Raw genomic sequence first — 18,294 nt, 5'->3', positions numbered from 1 at the left:
GGGTTGATTTACAGATTAAATTTTCATCTTGCGATCGTGAGAGGACTAAAAGTTGGGTTTGGTCATTTAGGGGAAAGGTAGTTGAATGATTTGGTGGTCTATGATGTAAGGTAGAGTTGAATTTGGAACCAGCCCGAGCGTCACGTCAGTTGTCTGAGTTGAGAGCATCATCATGTGTGACGACGGGTTAAAGATACTCAGGAGAATATCGTGTCATAATCCTTCGGTATTTCTTACCGTGTGAAACATTCATTTCACGCAGCGAATGGATTATGAGATTTATAGGCATTTAAAATGACAAGCGAGACGTCACGATTGCTCGATTGAGAATACAAGATGTAGTGAAATTTTCTCATGTAGTCAGAATTAAAGGTTAAGTGCTGAGAAATGGAATGCACAATACCAAGAAACTGGATCAGAGTGGGAAAAAAGGTAAGTCGTTCCTCTAACAATATATATCTTAGCTGAATCAGTCCGAACTGAACCAATTAACTTGGAAGTCCTCTAGCTCTCGTCCCAGGAGACAATCACAAAAGTTCAGTAGAGCTTGTTCGACGACCATGAGAGGTAGCTCTATTGAAGATGCTGACAATACAATAAGGAAAATCACATCTGCTGAACCATATAACCATTGTCTCACAACTCTATCCCAACGTCTATCCAAGCCAGCACTTCCAGACACCCCATAACTACATACCAACCAGTATAAGAACCTCAAACTAAACCCCTAGGCCGTTCACAGATCCAGTTCAACAATATCAAAAACCGAGAAGATAAAAATTGCAGTGACATAACCCATTGCCTATCGCTGCATGTCTAAGACAACCTTATCCCCCGCCTCTGTAACACAAGACAATTGCAAGACACGTGGTCCGTCCTGCCGACATGGATTTAATAAGGGTGGGAATTGAATGGGCGAAGTGAGAGTGGATGGGACATGAAGAAATGAAGGTGTATAGGGTTTTAGGAAGCTGGGTTGAGGATATGGTGACGCGATTTGGGAAGGGAATAAGAGATGAGGAATGCTGTGTTGAGATCATGGTGTTTGTGTGAGAGAGTAGGTAAATGAGCACATGACAGGAGACGAACGGTATTGATTCTCGGTGTTGACTTGGGGAGATGGTTGAGGTATAACGAAATAGTGAACTTGGAGCAATATCGGGTTACCTGACAATCTTTCATTAGCTCATTAAGGCCAGGAGTCTTAGTGTTTTCAACTATGAGACGTTCCAGCAGAAACTGAGTCTTCTAGAGCTCATGCCCATCACTCACTCACCAACCACGCCTCAACCAACCTCTCAATCTTCAGTCCAAAGCAAATCCATTGATATCCCCACTTAAACACCCAAACTCCAACCCATGCAATAATCTACTCATCATCAGCCGGCATCTCATCATCAATATACCTAATCAACGAAATCCGCATCTCCGTCGAATCATTCCCCCGTAATATATCACTGATAAAATGCGCCTCAACCTGCATCTGCACCATCTCCAACGCGCCCCTCAACACCCCGCAGAAGATATTCGAATACCACAGCTCCTCTTGCGCGCGTCCATCATCCGGTAACTCTACGAAATCGGCGAGCGGGTTCTCCTCGAATATCAGAGAGAATTGTTTGCTGTCCGTTGTCCAATTCGTGATTGTTGGCGTGATGTTTAGGAAGATTTTGAATCCGACCTGTACGAAATTCAGTCTCATGCTTAAGGGCATGTGAAGGGAGGGTAGACCTTAGCGATCATCTCAGCCGTCTCGCGGAAATTCGCACAGCGACGCATGGTATTTGACTTCGCAAGGTAGTCTTCTATTAAGCGGAGGCCGATGTTGTAGCCCATCTTGTCCAGCTGCTTGTTGACCTCCACATAATCGCTCTCGTAGTCTTTACATAGCTGAGCGACGATCGTGCCGTAGGTGAGGGTTACCAGTTCGGCATTGACTTTGTCGACTCGACTCCTGGTTGGGGGATGAGCTTTGGGAGTGGATGATCGAGTTGATGACTTACTTCCATACTCTGTATATGGTTAGCTTTGGGAACTTTGCTTGGGGTTTGAGTGATTCCTTACTCCTCCCCTACCCGCGCAGCTTTCGTTGCGGTGGCCATAATTGTATGGCTGCTTGCAATCTTCTATGTATTTGTGGAGTGGTTCTTGTTGACTTGCTGCTGCAAGGCCATGAAATGCTGTCGGGTAAATCGCGGCGGCTAGGAGCTGCCGCGGTCAAGAGTTGAATCGCGAATTATTTTCCCATCATTTCAACTATAAGCAGTCTATATCAGAGTCGCGACGCCTGAAACCCAATTGTCACCCAAATCAGCAATCATGTCGACAGAAAAGCGTGCGCGCGCTGGTTCCGATGACTTCCGTTCAACGCAGATGGTGGTGAAGAGGCCGAATCTTGGTGGTGAGAGCAAGGCTGTTACACGAGTTAATGGTTCAGCAGCAAATGGCGCCCTGGTTCAAGCGGTATGTACAATTGAGAGTTATGCTAGTGCAGGATGCTAAGCTTCGTCAAAAGGTCGTGGACTGATTATGGTGGAATAGGGACCAAGGACGACGGGGCTTCAAGCTCCTGTCATGGAGTTGAGTGGGCATACTGGAGAGGTGTTTTGCGCGAAGTTTGATCCGAATGGGAATTTCATTGCTTCGGGGTCTATGGATAGGTCAATATGTAAGAGTGAAGTTGTTGTCGATTAGGGATAAGTTCTAACGTTGGGTAGTACTATGGAGAACCTTTGGGGCCTGCGAGAACTATGGTGTTTTGAATGGTCACAAGGGAGCGATTCTTGATTTACATTGGTCGCGCGACTCGAGAGTATTGTTTTCAGCATCTGCGGACATGCACCTTGCGAGTTGGGATTTGGAAACAGGATCTAGGATTAGGAGACATGTTGGACATGAAGAGGTTATAAACACCATGGACATCAGCAAACGAGGAGAAGAGCTGCTCATCAGTGGATCTGACGATGGATATATCGGAATATGGGATCCTCGGACGAAGAACGCAGTGGACTTTATCGAGACGGAATTTCCAGTAACAGCTGTTGCGTTGGCTGAGGCGGGGAATGAGATCTATTCTGGTGGAATTGATAATGATATCAAAGTATGGGATATGAGGAGGAAGGCTGTTGTTTATTCGATGTATGGCCATCATGATACTATCACTTCCCTACGCATTTCCCCAGACTCTCAATCGCTTCTTTCGAACTCAATGGATTCAACCGTACGAACATGGGATATTCGACCTTTTGCGCCAACTGAACGACACATTCGGACATTCGATGGAGCTCCCTCAGGAATGGAGAAGAATCTTATCAAGGCTAGCTGGGACTCTGATGGCAAGAAGATTGCAGCTGGTGCAGGCGACGGTACTGCAGTAGTCTGGAATTCCCAGAACGGGAAAATGCTGTATAAATTACCAGGCCATAAAGGAACGGTCAACTGTGCAGAATTGTCGCCATCTTCAGATCCTATCAGTAAGTGTCGGAATTCACACTATTCATTTAGCCTACTTACCCCATGCTTAGTCCTCACCGGATCATCAGACCGTAATCTACTTCTCGGAGAACTTAAATGAAGCTAGAAAATTCGTGGCCTGTAGTTTCTCATCATCAATTCTGCATCTTCCTGCATGGAACCAAAATCTAAAAGTTTATGGGAGTATCGAGGAGTCGCAATGACATTCCTGAAAGAGCGAAAATGGCTGACGGAGGATCAACCAACGTGGTTAAATGGAGTCGAGGCGTTCTAAATATGTACTCTATACTTTCCGTCTTTGGGGGTTGTCGCCTTGACACCTATGGTTGAGGCATGAAGTACGTTAATGCTGTCGCAACGAGCTGCTGGATCGACTGGTGTTGGGCTTTGGATTGTTGGTTTTACGATTAAGTTATGATCGACAGGACAGGATTCAACCAAGGCAAATCAGTGGTTGGGCTTTAAAGTACTCAAGTTAGGTTTATGTACGTGACAAGTCACCACTTTGCTGCATGCAAGGCACCAAATTTATATCTGCGGCGAGCCGTCCCCGAAATTCGTAGATTTGATTGCGCGAGGAATTGTCGGGACGGTGCCGCGTCTAGAACAATAAACAGTAAACAATAGCTGAGGCTTTCGAAAACCCTAAATGTAATTCCTCCCAAGATATGAGAGTCCATACGTTCATTGCAGATTGAGATCTCAACTCCTCAACAAAGTACCTTTCGTACAAATACTTTGTCGTAAATCTACTGCACGTTCCTTGCAGCAGCCTCGAATCCAGGCGGTATGATGCTGGTGCTGATTCGTGAGATCCTCCGAACTGCTGGACTCGATTGGGTGCGCACGGGAGAGTGGACGAACGCATGAAACAGTCGCTTACGCCCCCTGAACCTCGCGACAGCCGTCCTCAAACACTTCAAACCCAACGCTGTGTGAGCTGATCCTCCTGTGCACACCTCCCATTCGCTGGCCACACTGAGGATGGACCTGAGCTCAGACTCGGCGATGGCAGCAAAAGGGATTCAAGCAATTTCAAGGGGCTCCTAGTGGTGGCTAATGCATCAGGGTTGGTGATAGAGTTTCCTCGCTTGTCGTGCGTTGCTCTGGTCGAGGTCGCTTGGGAGGCTCCTTCTCCGCAAAACAGAGGAAGAGACAACCTCCAACGCCCAAGGCGAACCAGACCGTCGACTGGTGCTCTTTCTGTGTCGAACACACCTCAGACCTTCTCGTCCTCTCTTTTCCTGTCTCTTCCGTCTATGCGTTTGCCAGTGTTGCGACTAGCGAGTCTCGTCCATCCAAATTCTCTTTTTCGATACGAGTTCCTACACCCTCCTTTAGTTTCCAATCGAGTTGGGAATAGCCGTGCGAGAGCTGTTCACGTCGTTGAGCGAGCTCTGAGTTGGACGTTTCGGCTTTTCCAGACGACCGTCATTTCCTTGGTGTTTACCGTTTCTAGTCTCCTTCTACACCTATCATCCTGCCTCGACTGGTTCGGCTTTGTAGCGTCCACTGACCTACAGTTCACGAACAAGGAGAATCTCTGGCCTTACATTTCTTCAAACAAGTAGAAGCATTCTCCTTTACACCAATACCAACCGTCATCTCGACCACTCTCAATGCCTCTGCAGCTCAGGCACAATCAGGATTGCTTGTGTTGACGAGCGTGGGTTCACGCGAAAGAACAGTTTTGGAGGACAAGGCAGGTGGTCGAGTTTAATAACAGTCGTCCTTTTCTTCGAAGAATAAACTTTTGGGTTGGCCTGTTGCATAGTGGTCAATAGCCTCGATTAATATCAAACTTCGACAATTTCGCAATGCCCGCCATGAGGCAGCATGATCTGGAGCGATTGTCGTCGAGGGATACGGTGCGGCGTCAGCCTTCAAGAGTTGAGGGCATTCGGACGAGTATCAATCATCTGTTCTCGGGACGGTCGAGAGTTGGGTCACAACACAGAAGCCATACCCCAGATAGCCCGAAGACTCCTCAGTTGCCTTTAGGGTTGGGTAACTTTTCTTCGACTCGACTTAATATCCCATATCTCAGTCGATCGAACTCTGGATCTTCCACTCGAACACCAATACGTGCCGAGCACAGTCCACGATCTCCCGTCTTTTCTCAAGCAGCCGCGCCTCTTCGAAGGGAAACCAGACGTATACCTGAAAACAACACTGTCGTCCCGCCGAGCTTGCCTCAAGCACGTTATAATCCACCGACAGCGCGGAGATTTGTTGGAGTAGGCCCGGAAGATGATCGACTTGCACAATTGGCAGAGACTGGCAGAAGACGAAGAAGGAACAACCCGCGAAGTACTACGAGGAGATGTGCTCCAAAAATCAAGAACAGGAAGATACGGGCGAAAATCTTGAGTTGCTTCATATCAGGACTGGTAAGACACACCGATTGTGTAACACGTATCTGGGGTATGGGCTAACTAGAACAGTTCCTGACACTTGTTCTCACTGTATACCTTGCATTGGCACTTTCCAACCGTCAAGAGAGCCAGCAGTTCCATGTCCTATTGATTCTGGTCATTCTGATTACAACAATATTTTTCTGTCACTCTTTAGTCCGGCTTTGTATGATGATGATAAATCCTCCTTCGGACGATAACCAGCAACCGGATTTGCCTTCTATGACTGGGCCTGGTGGGTTTGCCAATCCTCACGTACCAATCCGGGTTGCACTCGCACGTGACGAGGAAGCTGCTGGAATTGAAAGCGACGCCACCAAGTTGCCTCCACCAGCTTATGGATTATGGCGGGAGTCAGTTGTAAGTCTAAATCCACTTTTTTCGCATCACACACGCTGATTGCTTATAGCGAGTGGATCCGAACCGCATATTTTGGCAGAGAAATGATCAGCAGCCGCCATTACCTCGCCAAAACTCCAGTCGTGGAGAAGACGGTCGCCCATTGACAGCTAGGCCTCCATCATACATGTCGGACGACGGTGTTGATTATGTGATTGAAGCAGAAGGTCGATCAACTGTTCCAACAATGGAGGTGCCATTACCTGTTCATCCATCAGAACGTGGTCGCACTTTACCGTCAATTGCGCGTTAAAAAGGACCCAATCATATCAAGTCATCAGAGATGTCATTGCACTAATTTGAGTGCGCGATTTCGAATATCATTTAGCGTGTACAGCGGGGTCTGGCGAAAAGGGATATATTAGTTTTGTTTTAAATCGATTTGTAAGGAGTCTGGCGAATATCTTTGGGTAGCATATCTCGGGTTAGTGGCTTGGGGGCTAGGCTCGAGCGATGAAATGTCGCTATCAAAAGAAAATATCTATTGGAAGGGTGTGGTAATTGTCAAGTTGAGAATAACTTGACGTGTAGGTAACAGAGCTGGCTCGAGATGTAGTGCTATTGTTAGTGCTTTGTATATGTATATAGGGGATGGAAAGGGAGTATTGGATAGTCTGAGGGGTGGAGGGAGAAGCTGGTGGAATTGTTGAGGAGTCAGAGTAGGATAGTTGAAGAAGAGTAGAGAATATTGAGAAACATAAATCATTCATTCCTTTTGCTTAGTGCGATGACTTGGTGCATTTATTACTTATGTTTCCATTACACACCAATTATAATTTTCCCCGCTTACAAATAAAGACGGCTACACTTGCCAGCTCAAGTATACTACTTGGAAAGCCATTCACTTACTCCTGAAATAGTGCTATAATTTGCATGTCTTCTTTCCCCAATAGTCTCAGCTGAGCAGCTGACCTTTCTTATTCCCTGCCCGATAGAGGCGTTGATATAGTAGAGCTGAGCTGAGGAAGAGGACCGAGAACGAAGGGGTGCTTTTTGTAGTTTGGTTCAGGGGTTGATTTTTCTTTTTGGGATGTGAGATGGTGATCTTAGGGTTGGGATGAGAATGAGGAAGGTTTTTTAGATTAGTTGAGTGAATGAATTGGTACAGGAATGATTGATATGATGTTGTAAAGTTGGAATGTGTTAGCTGCTAGGTAAAGAAATAAGTGGTCTCGCTTGTCCCGCGTCTGGCTTTGGTTAGCTTGTCGTCACCTGAAATTCACCTGCTGGGCAGCTGTGGGTACTCCCTTCCGCCTCGGTCTCCCTCTGCGGCTGTGCCTAACTAGCGGCACGAGTTTTCCTGGGCCTTGGAGCCGGGGCTATTACCATATTTCTCCGCCCATGATTTGTCTTCCTCAACCAACATTCTATTTTGCATCACCGGTTCAGTCAAGACGTCGTACAAGGGAGGTCGAAGGAAGTCGGAAGTTGCTGAGAAGGAAAGGAAAGCAGGAAAGAATTAGGAAACTCTGAGAATCCAACACGGTCAACACCAAGTCCCAACAAACTCGTAAGTTTGCTTTTTGTTTACCCACTCCTCATCGCCTGTTCTTTTCCTGCAGGTCCCGCGAGTTTGCGCTGCAGTGTTCCTGTTGGTCTGGGAAAATCTTCGAAATCGTGGCACATCAAGCTCGAGAGAGACACATCGGTCGTGCGACAACACCATAAGCTTCGCGATAGCTCCGGTCGACAGCCTCTTTGTCACTCTTTCGACGCTTCTTCAGTGGCACAAAGATTTCATGCATCCTGCAGCCTGCGCAGATGCTGGTCATGCAACCCAATCTCTGTTGATCCTGGAAGAGCCTGGAGAAGAAACAATATCTACGTCCTATATCGCCGGTTCCCCGGCTTCGCGTACGCTTTGTCAACATGCCAGCGACGACCGTGGAGGAATGGCTGCAGTGTGATCGGCAGAGGACAGATGGATCGCCGCATCGATGTCGGAAGATTGTTCGGGAATGGACTACGGACGAGGGCGCATTTGTTAAGTGCTGTGCTGATGATGGGAAACAACAGATCCATAAGCTAGTCGCCATGTCTTCGCTCTCGCGTCGTGCTTGCTACAAGTGTGGTAATGTCGGTCATTACGCTGAGGTATGCTCTTCCGCAGAGCGTCTTTGCTATAACTGTACGTATTTGAATCCAGTATTTGGTCTTTGGATCAGGCTAACAATCTATCACAGGCAAGCAGCCAGGTGAGAAGTCACAAAATGCGGCACTCTTTGCTCAAAGTTTAACACGATTTAGGACACGAATCCAATGGCTGCCCTCTGCCAAGGACAACTGAAGCTAAACAATGCTACCATTGCCAGGGATTGGGACATGTGCAAGCAGACTGCCCAACTCTCAGATTGAGCGGTGCTGGAACATCTGGTCGATGCTACAACTGCAACCAACCTGGACATTTGGCAGTATGTACATGGAAGCAACTTTGCCTTGGAAAATGCTTATATATTCTTAGCGCTCGTGCCCAAGCCCAGCTGGTCCAGGTCCAATTCCAGGGATGGGTCGTGGTATTGGTGGTCCTCGTGGTGGTTTTGGTGGTGGGTTCGCTCCTCGAGGAGGTGGTTTTGCCAATAACCCACGTCCTGCCACTTGCTACAAGTGCGGAGGACCAAACCACTTTGCTCGCGATTGCCAAGCTCAGGCCATGAAGTGCTATGCATGCGGCAAGTTGGGACATATCTCCCGGTAAGCTCCTACACCCTATTGCAAAGCCAAAATTGCTGACTCATTTAGTGACTGCACATCTCCTAACGGAGGACCATTGAACACAGCGGGCAAGACCTGCTACCAATGTGGTGAAGCTGGCCATATCTCCAGAGATTGTAAGTTGAACCTTGATAGCCCCGCGATTAGTTCAGAACTAGGGGACCCTGTTATCTTGATAACGTCCTAGCAAACCTTGTAACCTTTTCGAGATCCCTCAAGCTAATATCATGTCTAGGCCCACAAAAGGCTACCAACGGTGACCTGAATGGTGACGGTATTGACGCCGTCGCCGTGTCTGCCATTGCACCAGGCGTTCCCACTGTATAAACTACGGGCGCTGGCCACAAATCGATAGGCCTCGATGAACTATCGACTGAAATGTGACAAACGATCATCGTCTCTCATTCATTTTTATTTTGGACACGTAACACAATCGCGGAAAACTATCTTCCCTCGATCTGCATATTGGGCTCGGCATTTGAAAATAATCATATACAAACGGAATTGCTTTTCTCGGCGCCTGGTCACCCACTGTTTTCTTCGGACACGAAACCCAAAAGCCTTTGCACAATATTCAATTTCCTACCTTATGAACTGGCAACCTCATAGATACCTTATTACAACTTTTTAACTTCGGTGGCGTCTAATATTTCTGTGTTTTCTTACCGGAGGAAGATAAGAGTGTTACGGCAGTTTCTTACTCTTGGGGCTGAAAGAGTACGGAATATAACTTATACACTGCTTTGGTAGTTGGAAACTTCACACGGAGAGAAGAGGCCGTTGGGATGTGAAAGAAGGGCTGGAGTGGAGGGTAGAGAGCGAAATGGTTAATTGGAAGGGCAAGCGAACATGAGGCTCTAAAAGGAGCTTTGAAATGGTTGTGAGTGGAGTCGGAAAGCGGTTGAGGGAACGGGGACCATCACCCGTTCGTCGACTAGAGCGGTAGCAGTCGTGGAAATACGAATTGATGCTCGAGTCACATCAACGAAATATTCTGCGAGTATTTTTTATATTTCTTCCAGTGTGAATTTTCGACATAACTAACGTACTAACAATTAGTTTCGAGCATGATTAGGCAGCCCCGTTAGCTGGGCTGGGTTAGGCACCTGCTAATAAAAACTCACTTAATGCTCGCCGAACCGTTCTCGGGATTCTAGCTCCCGTCTATCATCTGCGGCCCGCATTCGGACTCTCCATCGGAGCGACCCGTTGGTATCACCTAGTTCGCATTTCTACTTTGTCTACATCACTTTTCCCTTGATGTCCATCTTTTCTTCGTGTTTCGTCGTTTTCTTATCCAAGTTGAAGTGAGGAAGAAATCTTATCTCTTTCAAGTATCAACTCACCTTTTCCGAACATCACTATCGAGGTCTTGTGTTGACTTGGGAGTCTCTTTTCGCGTCAACAGCCCCCCAGATTTGATTTTCATTCGCGTGACGCGATATCTCTACAGCGTAGCAAGATGGCACAAGATACCATTATCGGCGATGACGAGGATGTGAGTTCCGCTGCTCATCACCAAAACTTCAATCGAGGGCGCGAAAAATCCTGATGGTGATTGCAGGTTGGCATCATTGACATTGACGAGATCCAAGCCCACGGTATAGGCGCCACGGATATCGCGAAGTTGAAGGCGAATAATATCCACACTGTCGCTGTGAGTATATACCCGTCCGTCGTTGATGACTGTTTATGGGTGGTTGTTGACATTTCCGCAGAGTCTGGTTTCGTGTACCACCAAACGACTTCTTAAGATTAAGGGCTTTTCTGATATCAAGGTTGAGAAGATTAAGGAGGCGGCGAAGAAGATGGCTGTAAGTTTTCGTTCGTTAGGGGGGTAACGGGGGTTTTGTGACGAGGGTTGGTATGGGTGGTTGCTGATTGAGTGCTAGCCTACGACGACGGGGTTTATCACTGCGGCTGAACTGGGACAGGTGAGGAAGAGATGTATTCGCATTTCGACGGGGAGTAAACAGCTTGATGCTTGTTTGAATGGGTGAGTTTTTTTGGTTTGGGGTTTGAGGGTCTGGGAAGGGTGTGGGCTGATGATTTGAAGGGGATTTCAGACTATGAGTATTAGTGAGGTTTATGGGGAGTTTAGTAAGTTCGTGGTAAGGGGGTATGAGTTGTTGCTGAGTGGGTTTAGGATGTGGCAAGACTCAACTTGCGCATACTATGGCTGTTATTGCTCAGCTTCCAAAGGTAGGTCTTGTTACTGAGCCATTATTGAGGTGATGCTGATACCTGGCAGGAAATGGGTGGTGCTGAAGGAAAAGTCGCATACATTGGTGAGTAAAATATTTCGTTGCTCAACCATCGTATCTGACCAGCCACATAGACACAGAAGGAACCTTCCGACCAGAACGAATCATGGAAATCGCAGAACGTTTCGGAGTCGATCCAGATCAAGCCTGCGAGAACATAGCCTACGCGCGTGCCCAGAACAGCGAAGTACACCAACCCTCCTCTTCCCATCCAACACATCCTGATTCTTGTCGCAGATGCAAACCGAACTCCTCGAATCCCTGGCCGCAAACTTCGCCACAAACGAATATCGTCTCCTTATCATCGACTCCGTCATGGCACTCTACCGAACTGACTACTCAGGCCGCGGCGAACTCTCGGAGCGTCAACAGGTTCTTGGATCCTTCTTGAGAAGAGCAACGCAAATGGCGGAGGAGTTTAATTTGGCTGTTCTCATGGTACACAATTCCCCTTTGAACTGAAAATTGAAGGCATGTCACTGATATTCGCAGACTAACCAAGTAATGTCCGACCCCGGCGCCTCTGCTCTTTTCGCCGGCGCAGACGGCAGGAAACCTGTTGGCGGACATATTCTTGCACATGCTTCTACTACGAGACTTCTGTTACGGAAGGGCAGGGGCGAGGAGAGGGTTGCTAAGATTGTGGATTCGCCTGGTGAGTTTTCTATCATTAGTTTGATCTGCTTGGTTTGATTTGGCGGAAATGTGCTGATGTTGGGGATAGATTGTCCAGAGAGAGAAGCTACGTATATCATTACGACGGGTGGGATTAATGATCCTGAGAAAGCTTGAGGTGTGATGCTGGTGTAGGGGTGAAGTGGGGAATATATGCGTATGGTAAAACTCGGGATATATGGTTGCTGATGATTTGCTTGTATAAAATGGGATATGATGGATTACTATATGGCATATGATGGATTTGTCTTTGCTTGGGAGTATGTATGGTGTTTGCTAGAGGAATATACCCAAGTAGCTACAATATCGCGGCTTGTACAATGAAGTTCTGCTATTTTAGCTCAAGATATGGCGTGCCTGGGTGAGTGGTACATATATAGGAAATAGTCACGTGGTCACTTGATGATGTGCACTCGTGTCGATCCAGATGGACCAACTTCTAAACAACATCTCTAGCTCAACATCTGTTTGATATGACTAGCTCAGCCTTTGGCATTCTCACGATCATTTGATTGATACGTTCATTTAGGCTCAATGACAGACCAATCACCGTCATGTCAGGATGAACAGGCTGCAAGCGCAGCTGAAAGTTGCCGCTCCCAGCCTTCTTTTCAGGATGACAAGATGATGAGTTGAAAGCTTCAAGACTGTTTCTCGTGGCTTGGACTCAATAAAGGCATTCATCTCTATCTCTAGCACCATTGAGTACCAAGAATCACCTTGACATGTCGACTACCACCGGTAAGTTCTTGCGATACTGGTCGAGACACTTGGGTGGTAAAGCATCAACTCACATATTCTAGCCCACAATGCTGAAGGACTTGCATTACCAGATCTGCATCGTCCACCGCTTGGATCTCATTCTGGGCAAGAACCACAACTTCCTAGTCTCTCGCCGGACATTCGGGACCATTCAAATCAAGCATCGTTACATTTGAGCGCTCCGCCCATTGTGCCATTTCCGCGCCAACTTCCTTTTTGGTCAAAAATGAAGCTCGTGAAAAAACGGTTTTATCTTTTGGGCGCGCTCGGATGGGACGGTGTTGTCAATTTCGACCCAAGCGGAGATAGGGATTGTGTGAGATGTCGGGGAGTCTGGATTGTTACGACGAGAGTAGACACGATTGATATTTTGGCTACGACATGGATCATGACAACTGTATGTGATAACTTCTGGCTTCACATGGATTTTGAGTTCATGTGCAATATTCTTGCGCCTTTCGTCCCCAACAAATGCAGGATGGGACCTGCGCAGGCCAGAGAAGCCGAACATAAATATGTCGTCGTAGGCATCATTCATCGAAACAGAACCACACCACTAGAAACACTGCGCTATGTAACGAGAGACGCCGGATTATTCAAACAAATATACATCGCAACCCTCATTGTCCGTCCGCCAAAGCGACAGTGGCTTTCTCTCAAGCACATCACCGGTTTTGGCATCTACAAGTGCCATCCCACCGAAGACTACCACACCACTATAGACTACGACTCCGCGACCAAGCGTGCCCTAGCCGAGCTCTTCAAAGACTACCAAAGCCGATTCTGGACCTTCGAGGACCACGGCGATCGCTGGATGAACTGGATCCACGCCGAATTCAACAACAGCGACGCGGATCCGCGAAACGGGACGTACTCGCTGCAGCTCGTTCTCGGCTGGTCGGTTCCCAAACTGATCTTCTGGGGCACCGCTCCCGTGGTGCTGAGTTTGGTGGTCGGGTTGTGGTATATGCTTACGCCGCAGCCGGGGGCGGATTATGTGGCTGTGGTGCAGACGGCGTGGACGATCGCTTCTTATATCGTTACTTCGGCGGCTTGTAAGTGTATTTCCACGGTTTTTTGAAATATGCTGATGGGATACAGTGGCGATTGGTATATTAGCTGCTGTTACGCAGTTGGCTGATACGTAGAAGGTGAAACTTGTGGCGTGAAATGAGCCCAATACGCTATCCCAGATACATTGATGGAACATTTTGATCGTCGAGCACGCTTGCTTAGCGAGTCATTCGCCTTGTATGACTCTCTACAATGCCGTTTGGAAAGAGGTTTCACAGCCTGACATTTCTGATCGCATGCCAGAAAATTTCACTTGTGCTCCAAGCACTAGCACCCCTGGAGGTAGACAGACAAAAATCTGTTTTCTTGTTTAAGTTTTTTGTTAGCAGGTGTTGTAAAACACAACCTCGTTCATCCGCTAATACCCCCGGAATCCGAGAATAAGAATATTATTTACAACTGAAGGAGTGTTATCAGCTTTTCACTTTCTACCTGGCTATGCAATCTAAAGGGTAAATGAGGGCAGAGTAGCAGCCGGGGAAGGGCTATTATGTCCATAGAAGGGCGACGAGATAGAGGGTAGTTCCTAATCCAACCACCTAGTTTAAGTAAAAGGGACAAAAATGAATATGTATCGTTATAACCTTATAAGTATGGTGTAGTTTAAGGAAACCATTTACAAAATGATAACAGTCTCAGACTGTGACGTGAAGAAATGAGGGGTTAGTCGAGACTTACATGTAGCTCTCTTTTCTTGTTTTAAGGCGGACAGACACGTTGAAAATATATACAATCTTAAGTTGGAATATACGAGATTAACGTCCATCCATGCGTAACGAGAAACCAACCGTGCCGAGAAAAACTTCGGGTACTTCACCTTCCAACTTGAAAAAAATTGGACTTACATAGCGACCCCTATATTTTGTGTATTAGCTAAGTTCTATAGTCAATTCTAAATACATTAAGGCCATTTACTAAGGAAAAAAATTATATAAGCTTGTCTTAGCTTAATTTACAAATTGTCTTCGCTTAAAGTCTATAATATAGTTCCTCCGCTATACCTCCACTACAGTACTTTTTCACTTCTACTTTCTATATAGAGTGTCACCTGAGTGATATATATGTAATATCATGCCTGAAAACATTTTCAAGCCTTGTGGCGGTTGTACCATGCAGATTTATCTAAACTCGCCACACAGATTAGTACTTTTGCCAATCTGGCTAACCGCTTTGGAATAGCGTGCTGAAAGCTACGGCATACCATAATATCTTCGTATTTTCAGAGCACAATACGTAATTTAACCTAAGTTGTTCCGGTAACTCTGCTTATATAACAAATTGTTAAGCCTGAGGCTGTAACAGCGTGTCCACATTCCATCATCGCAGGCGCTGCTGACCGGATATACATTCTACCGAGACCGAGACGGAGATTCTGTTGCCTTCTCTTTCCACCATTCTTGTCTCAATCATCATTGTTCGCGAAGCCCTCAAAACGAGTTACTGTACATTAGAGTTAGTCTTCATCATATTGTCGACATAATGGAAGGGATATAGCAATGAATCACCTTCTGACTGCTCGAATTATGTCGTTCTCTTGATCCTGTACGTTCTTGCAAGTGTGAGCTCATGTTCCCAGATGATGAGGTAAATGTAGTAGATTTGTAACCTTCGCAAATCAATCACGGTATATCCATGACAACAGAAACACAATTTATAGTTCAATTATGCATGAACATCAAATGGTTTACAGTAGACGTTGCCATGCTGCCATGGTCTTCCGACGGCTGATTATGCGCGCTCATGGAAGCGATTGTCGCAAGGCTGCAGCATAGCACAGCTGAGTTGGCATGATCAATCAGCTGAGTTGGTAGAATAACCGGATCAATGTTTTCTTCCAACTCAACCCCGATTCCACACACATACTGACTCTGCGATAGATATACTCCGTCAATTTTCTCCTACAGATTCCAGATCCCGCCAGATGCGTCTTATCGAGTTCAACGACGGTGGCGACTTCAGCCTGACTCATGACTTCATCGACGACGTCCCACGTTATGCTATACTTTCGCACACATGGGGAAAGGATACAGAAGAGGTGACATACAGAGACTTAATGGGTGGGACTGGGAAGGACAAGGTTGGCTATGATAAGATCCGATTTTGCGGAGAGCAGGCTGCTCGCGATAACCTCCAATATTTCTGGGTTGATACTTGCTGCATCGATAAATCTGATGCGATAGAGCTTCAAACAGCCATCAACTGTATGTTTCGATGGTACAAAAATGCAGCGAAGTGCTATGTCTATCTATCGGATGTTTCAACAACGGAGCAGAAAGAAAGTGATCGCCTGCTTGAGCATACTTGGGAATCGGCTTTTCGATCAAGCAGATGGTTTACGCGGGGTTGGACGCTTCAAGAACTGCTGGCCCCTTCTTCAGTCGAGTTCTTCTCAGCCGATTGTGAGCTCCTTGGCGACAAAAAGTCCCTTGAGCCTTTAATCCATGAAGTTACAGGACTTCCTGTCAAGATACTCCAAGGGTATGATCTAGCGAGATTCAGCTTTGATGAACGAGTCTCCTGGACAATGAAGAGACAAACCAAACATGAAGAAGATATGATTTATTCCCTACTAGGTATCTTCGGAGTGTCTTTGATACTTAATTATGGTGAAGGACGAGATAATGCGCTCCGACGACTTCGCGATGAGGCCGATATTCATCAGAGATTTATTCTTGGTAGATTGCAGTTTGTCGATAACGCCGCTTTCGACTCCCACGAAGAAGAGCACAATGCCAGATGTTACCAAGGCACTCGAGTTGAACTCCTTCGGCAGATAGATACCTGGGCTGAACATTCAAAGAACGAATGTATATTCTGGCTGAGCGGCATGGCAGGGACCGGCAAATCGACAATCTCTCGGACAGTGGCTCAAAATTTCGCCAACAAGAGAGAACTTGGGGCTAGTTTCTTCTTCAAAAGGGGCGAAGGCGACCGTGGTCATGCAGGAATACTCATTACAACAATTGTCACTCAGCTTGTTCAAAAACTCCCTTCCTTGGCGCTGCCTGTCCGAAACGCAATTGAGGCTGACCCTAGCATCTCTAGAAAGGCTTTGAAGCAACAATTTAATATGCTTATCTCAGAACCTCTACGCAAGATACAAACTGATCGTCAGGAGCCTTCAACAATAGTGATAGTAGTTGATGCGCTGGACGAGTGCGATAGAGAAGAGGATATCAGAATTATAATCCACACTCTTTCACAAGCCATGCCCATTCCATCGATACGCCTCAGATTCTTTATAACAAGCAGGCCAGAGCTTCCTATTCGCCTCGGCTTCGAAGATATCAACGGTAGATATGATAGGCTTGCCCTCCAACAAATTCCCAAGCCTATTATAAAGGAGGACATCTCTGTATTCCTGGAATATGAGCTAGCGATGATCCGAGATAAGTACAACAAATCAGTCCCCACGCATAGGAAATTACCCATAGACTGGCCAGGCCAAACAGACATCCAAAGCTTAGTTAGAATGGCTGTTCCCTTGTTCATTTTTGCCTCAACTATTTGCCGGTTCATCAATGATCGAAAAATTGGTCAACCAAAGGGTCAGCTTGCTAAGGTCTTGGAGTATGAAACTAAAAGCCAAGCATCCAAGCTTGATGCAACATACCTCCCAGTCCTGAATCAGTTGATTGTGGGGGCGAATGATTCAGAAAGACGAGATATAGTAGAGGGATTCACGCAAGTTGTTGGTTCAATTGTTATCCTTGCTAACCCCCTCTCTGCCACTTCTCTGGATCTACTGCTTGGAGTTCCTGAGGATACAGTCGAAAGCAAGACGGATCTGCTTCACTCGGTTTTAAGCGTTCCATCGAACCCTCACCATCCTATACGACTACTTCATCTATCATTCCGGGACTTCCTTGTTGATCCTGAGAAGCGCAAGACAAACCTATTCTGGATCAACGAGAAAGACCGCCATGCGAAGCTAGCGGATAGATGCCTTCAAGTCTTATCTATGAATGAAAATCTTAAAAAGGATATCTGCAACCTTCAAGCCCCAGAAAAGACACGAGCGGATGTCGATAAACGAACAATAGATTTACACCTACCACCAGAGGTTCAATATGCTTGCCAGTATTGGGTATACCATTTGAAGGAGAGCGGAGGTATTTTATACGATGATAACCAAGTTCACAATTTTCTTAAGAGTCATTTTCTTCATTGGCTTGAAGCATTAAGCTTTATTGGAAGGCTGCGAGAAAGCATTAGTATGATTGAAAATTTAGTGGCAATGATACAAGTAGGTTATTCATCGCTATCTATAGCAAAAGCTTATTGAAAATGGTTCTTAAGTTTAGTAAAAGCGTCAAGATATCCAGGTTTCTTCATGATGCAAAGCGTTTCATCCTCAGCTACTGCTCGATAGCTGACTCGTCGCCTCTTCAACTCTATTCTGCTGCATTGATCTTCTCTCCAAAAAAGAGTATTATTCGAAATACATTCCAGAATTATATACCACGATGGGTCATCCGGGGGCCAACAGTAGAATTGGATTGGAATGCCGTTTTACAGAC

The 18,294-nt window shown here is 46.4% G+C and overlaps 7 protein-coding genes across 7 annotated transcripts; 6 read left to right on the top strand and 1 right to left on the bottom strand.

Moving 5' to 3' along the window:
• Nucleotides 1-1,369: 1,369 nt before the first annotated feature.
• On the bottom strand, nucleotides 1,370-2,102 carry GLAREA_10397 (Ligand-binding in the NO signaling and Golgi transport; the record flags this gene model as incomplete). The annotated part of the gene is made up of 4 exons (XM_008080447.1): nucleotides 1,370-1,681; nucleotides 1,732-1,954; nucleotides 2,004-2,012; nucleotides 2,065-2,102. The coding sequence occupies 4 exons, from the start codon at nucleotides 2,100-2,102 to the stop codon at nucleotides 1,370-1,372; spliced, it is 582 nt and encodes a 193-aa protein (XP_008078638.1).
• Nucleotides 2,103-2,319: 217 nt separating this feature from the next.
• On the top strand, nucleotides 2,320-3,574 carry GLAREA_10396 (WD40 repeat-like protein; the record flags this gene model as incomplete). The annotated part of the gene is made up of 4 exons (XM_008080446.1): nucleotides 2,320-2,463; nucleotides 2,542-2,668; nucleotides 2,718-3,473; nucleotides 3,525-3,574. The coding sequence occupies 4 exons, from the start codon at nucleotides 2,320-2,322 to the stop codon at nucleotides 3,572-3,574; spliced, it is 1,077 nt and encodes a 358-aa protein (XP_008078637.1).
• Nucleotides 3,575-5,291: 1,717 nt separating this feature from the next.
• Nucleotides 5,292-6,540, top strand: GLAREA_10395 (uncharacterized protein; the record flags this gene model as incomplete). The annotated part of the gene is made up of 3 exons (XM_008080445.1): nucleotides 5,292-5,864; nucleotides 5,919-6,248; nucleotides 6,298-6,540. 3 exons carry the CDS (start codon nucleotides 5,292-5,294, stop codon nucleotides 6,538-6,540), a joined length of 1,146 nt encoding a protein of 381 aa, XP_008078636.1.
• A 1,616-nt stretch (nucleotides 6,541-8,156) lies between these two features.
• Nucleotides 8,157-9,326, top strand: GLAREA_10394 (Retrovirus zinc finger-like protein; the record flags this gene model as incomplete). Its single annotated transcript, XM_008080444.1, has 6 exons — nucleotides 8,157-8,415; nucleotides 8,471-8,482; nucleotides 8,535-8,698; nucleotides 8,749-8,978; nucleotides 9,027-9,115; nucleotides 9,235-9,326. 6 exons carry the CDS (start codon nucleotides 8,157-8,159, stop codon nucleotides 9,324-9,326), a joined length of 846 nt encoding a protein of 281 aa, XP_008078635.1.
• Nucleotides 9,327-10,461: 1,135 nt separating this feature from the next.
• GLAREA_10393 (P-loop containing nucleoside triphosphate hydrolase) lies at nucleotides 10,462-12,055 on the top strand (the record flags this gene model as incomplete). The annotated part of the gene is made up of 11 exons (XM_008080443.1): nucleotides 10,462-10,497; nucleotides 10,564-10,656; nucleotides 10,718-10,813; nucleotides 10,892-10,995; nucleotides 11,056-11,099; nucleotides 11,146-11,201; nucleotides 11,251-11,287; nucleotides 11,338-11,450; nucleotides 11,501-11,701; nucleotides 11,756-11,918; nucleotides 11,988-12,055. The coding sequence occupies 11 exons, from the start codon at nucleotides 10,462-10,464 to the stop codon at nucleotides 12,053-12,055; spliced, it is 1,011 nt and encodes a 336-aa protein (XP_008078634.1).
• A 608-nt stretch (nucleotides 12,056-12,663) lies between these two features.
• On the top strand, nucleotides 12,664-13,848 carry GLAREA_10392 (uncharacterized protein; the record flags this gene model as incomplete). Its single annotated transcript, XM_008080442.1, has 3 exons — nucleotides 12,664-12,679; nucleotides 12,742-13,755; nucleotides 13,802-13,848. 3 exons carry the CDS (start codon nucleotides 12,664-12,666, stop codon nucleotides 13,846-13,848), a joined length of 1,077 nt encoding a protein of 358 aa, XP_008078633.1.
• A 1,847-nt stretch (nucleotides 13,849-15,695) lies between these two features.
• On the top strand, nucleotides 15,696-18,059 carry GLAREA_10391 (uncharacterized protein; the record flags this gene model as incomplete). The annotated part of the gene is made up of 1 exon (XM_008080441.1): nucleotides 15,696-18,059. The coding sequence occupies one exon, from the start codon at nucleotides 15,696-15,698 to the stop codon at nucleotides 18,057-18,059; it is 2,364 nt and encodes a 787-aa protein (XP_008078632.1).
• Between the last annotated feature and the right edge of the window lie 235 nt (nucleotides 18,060-18,294).

This window comes from Glarea lozoyensis (genome assembly GCF_000409485.1).
Source record: "Glarea lozoyensis ATCC 20868 chromosome Unknown GLAREA13, whole genome shotgun sequence".
Lineage (NCBI taxonomy): Eukaryota > Fungi > Ascomycota > Leotiomycetes > Helotiales > Helotiaceae > Glarea > Glarea lozoyensis.
The sequence above is the reverse complement of the archived record's forward strand: the minus strand, read 5'-3'. Positions and strand labels throughout refer to the sequence as shown.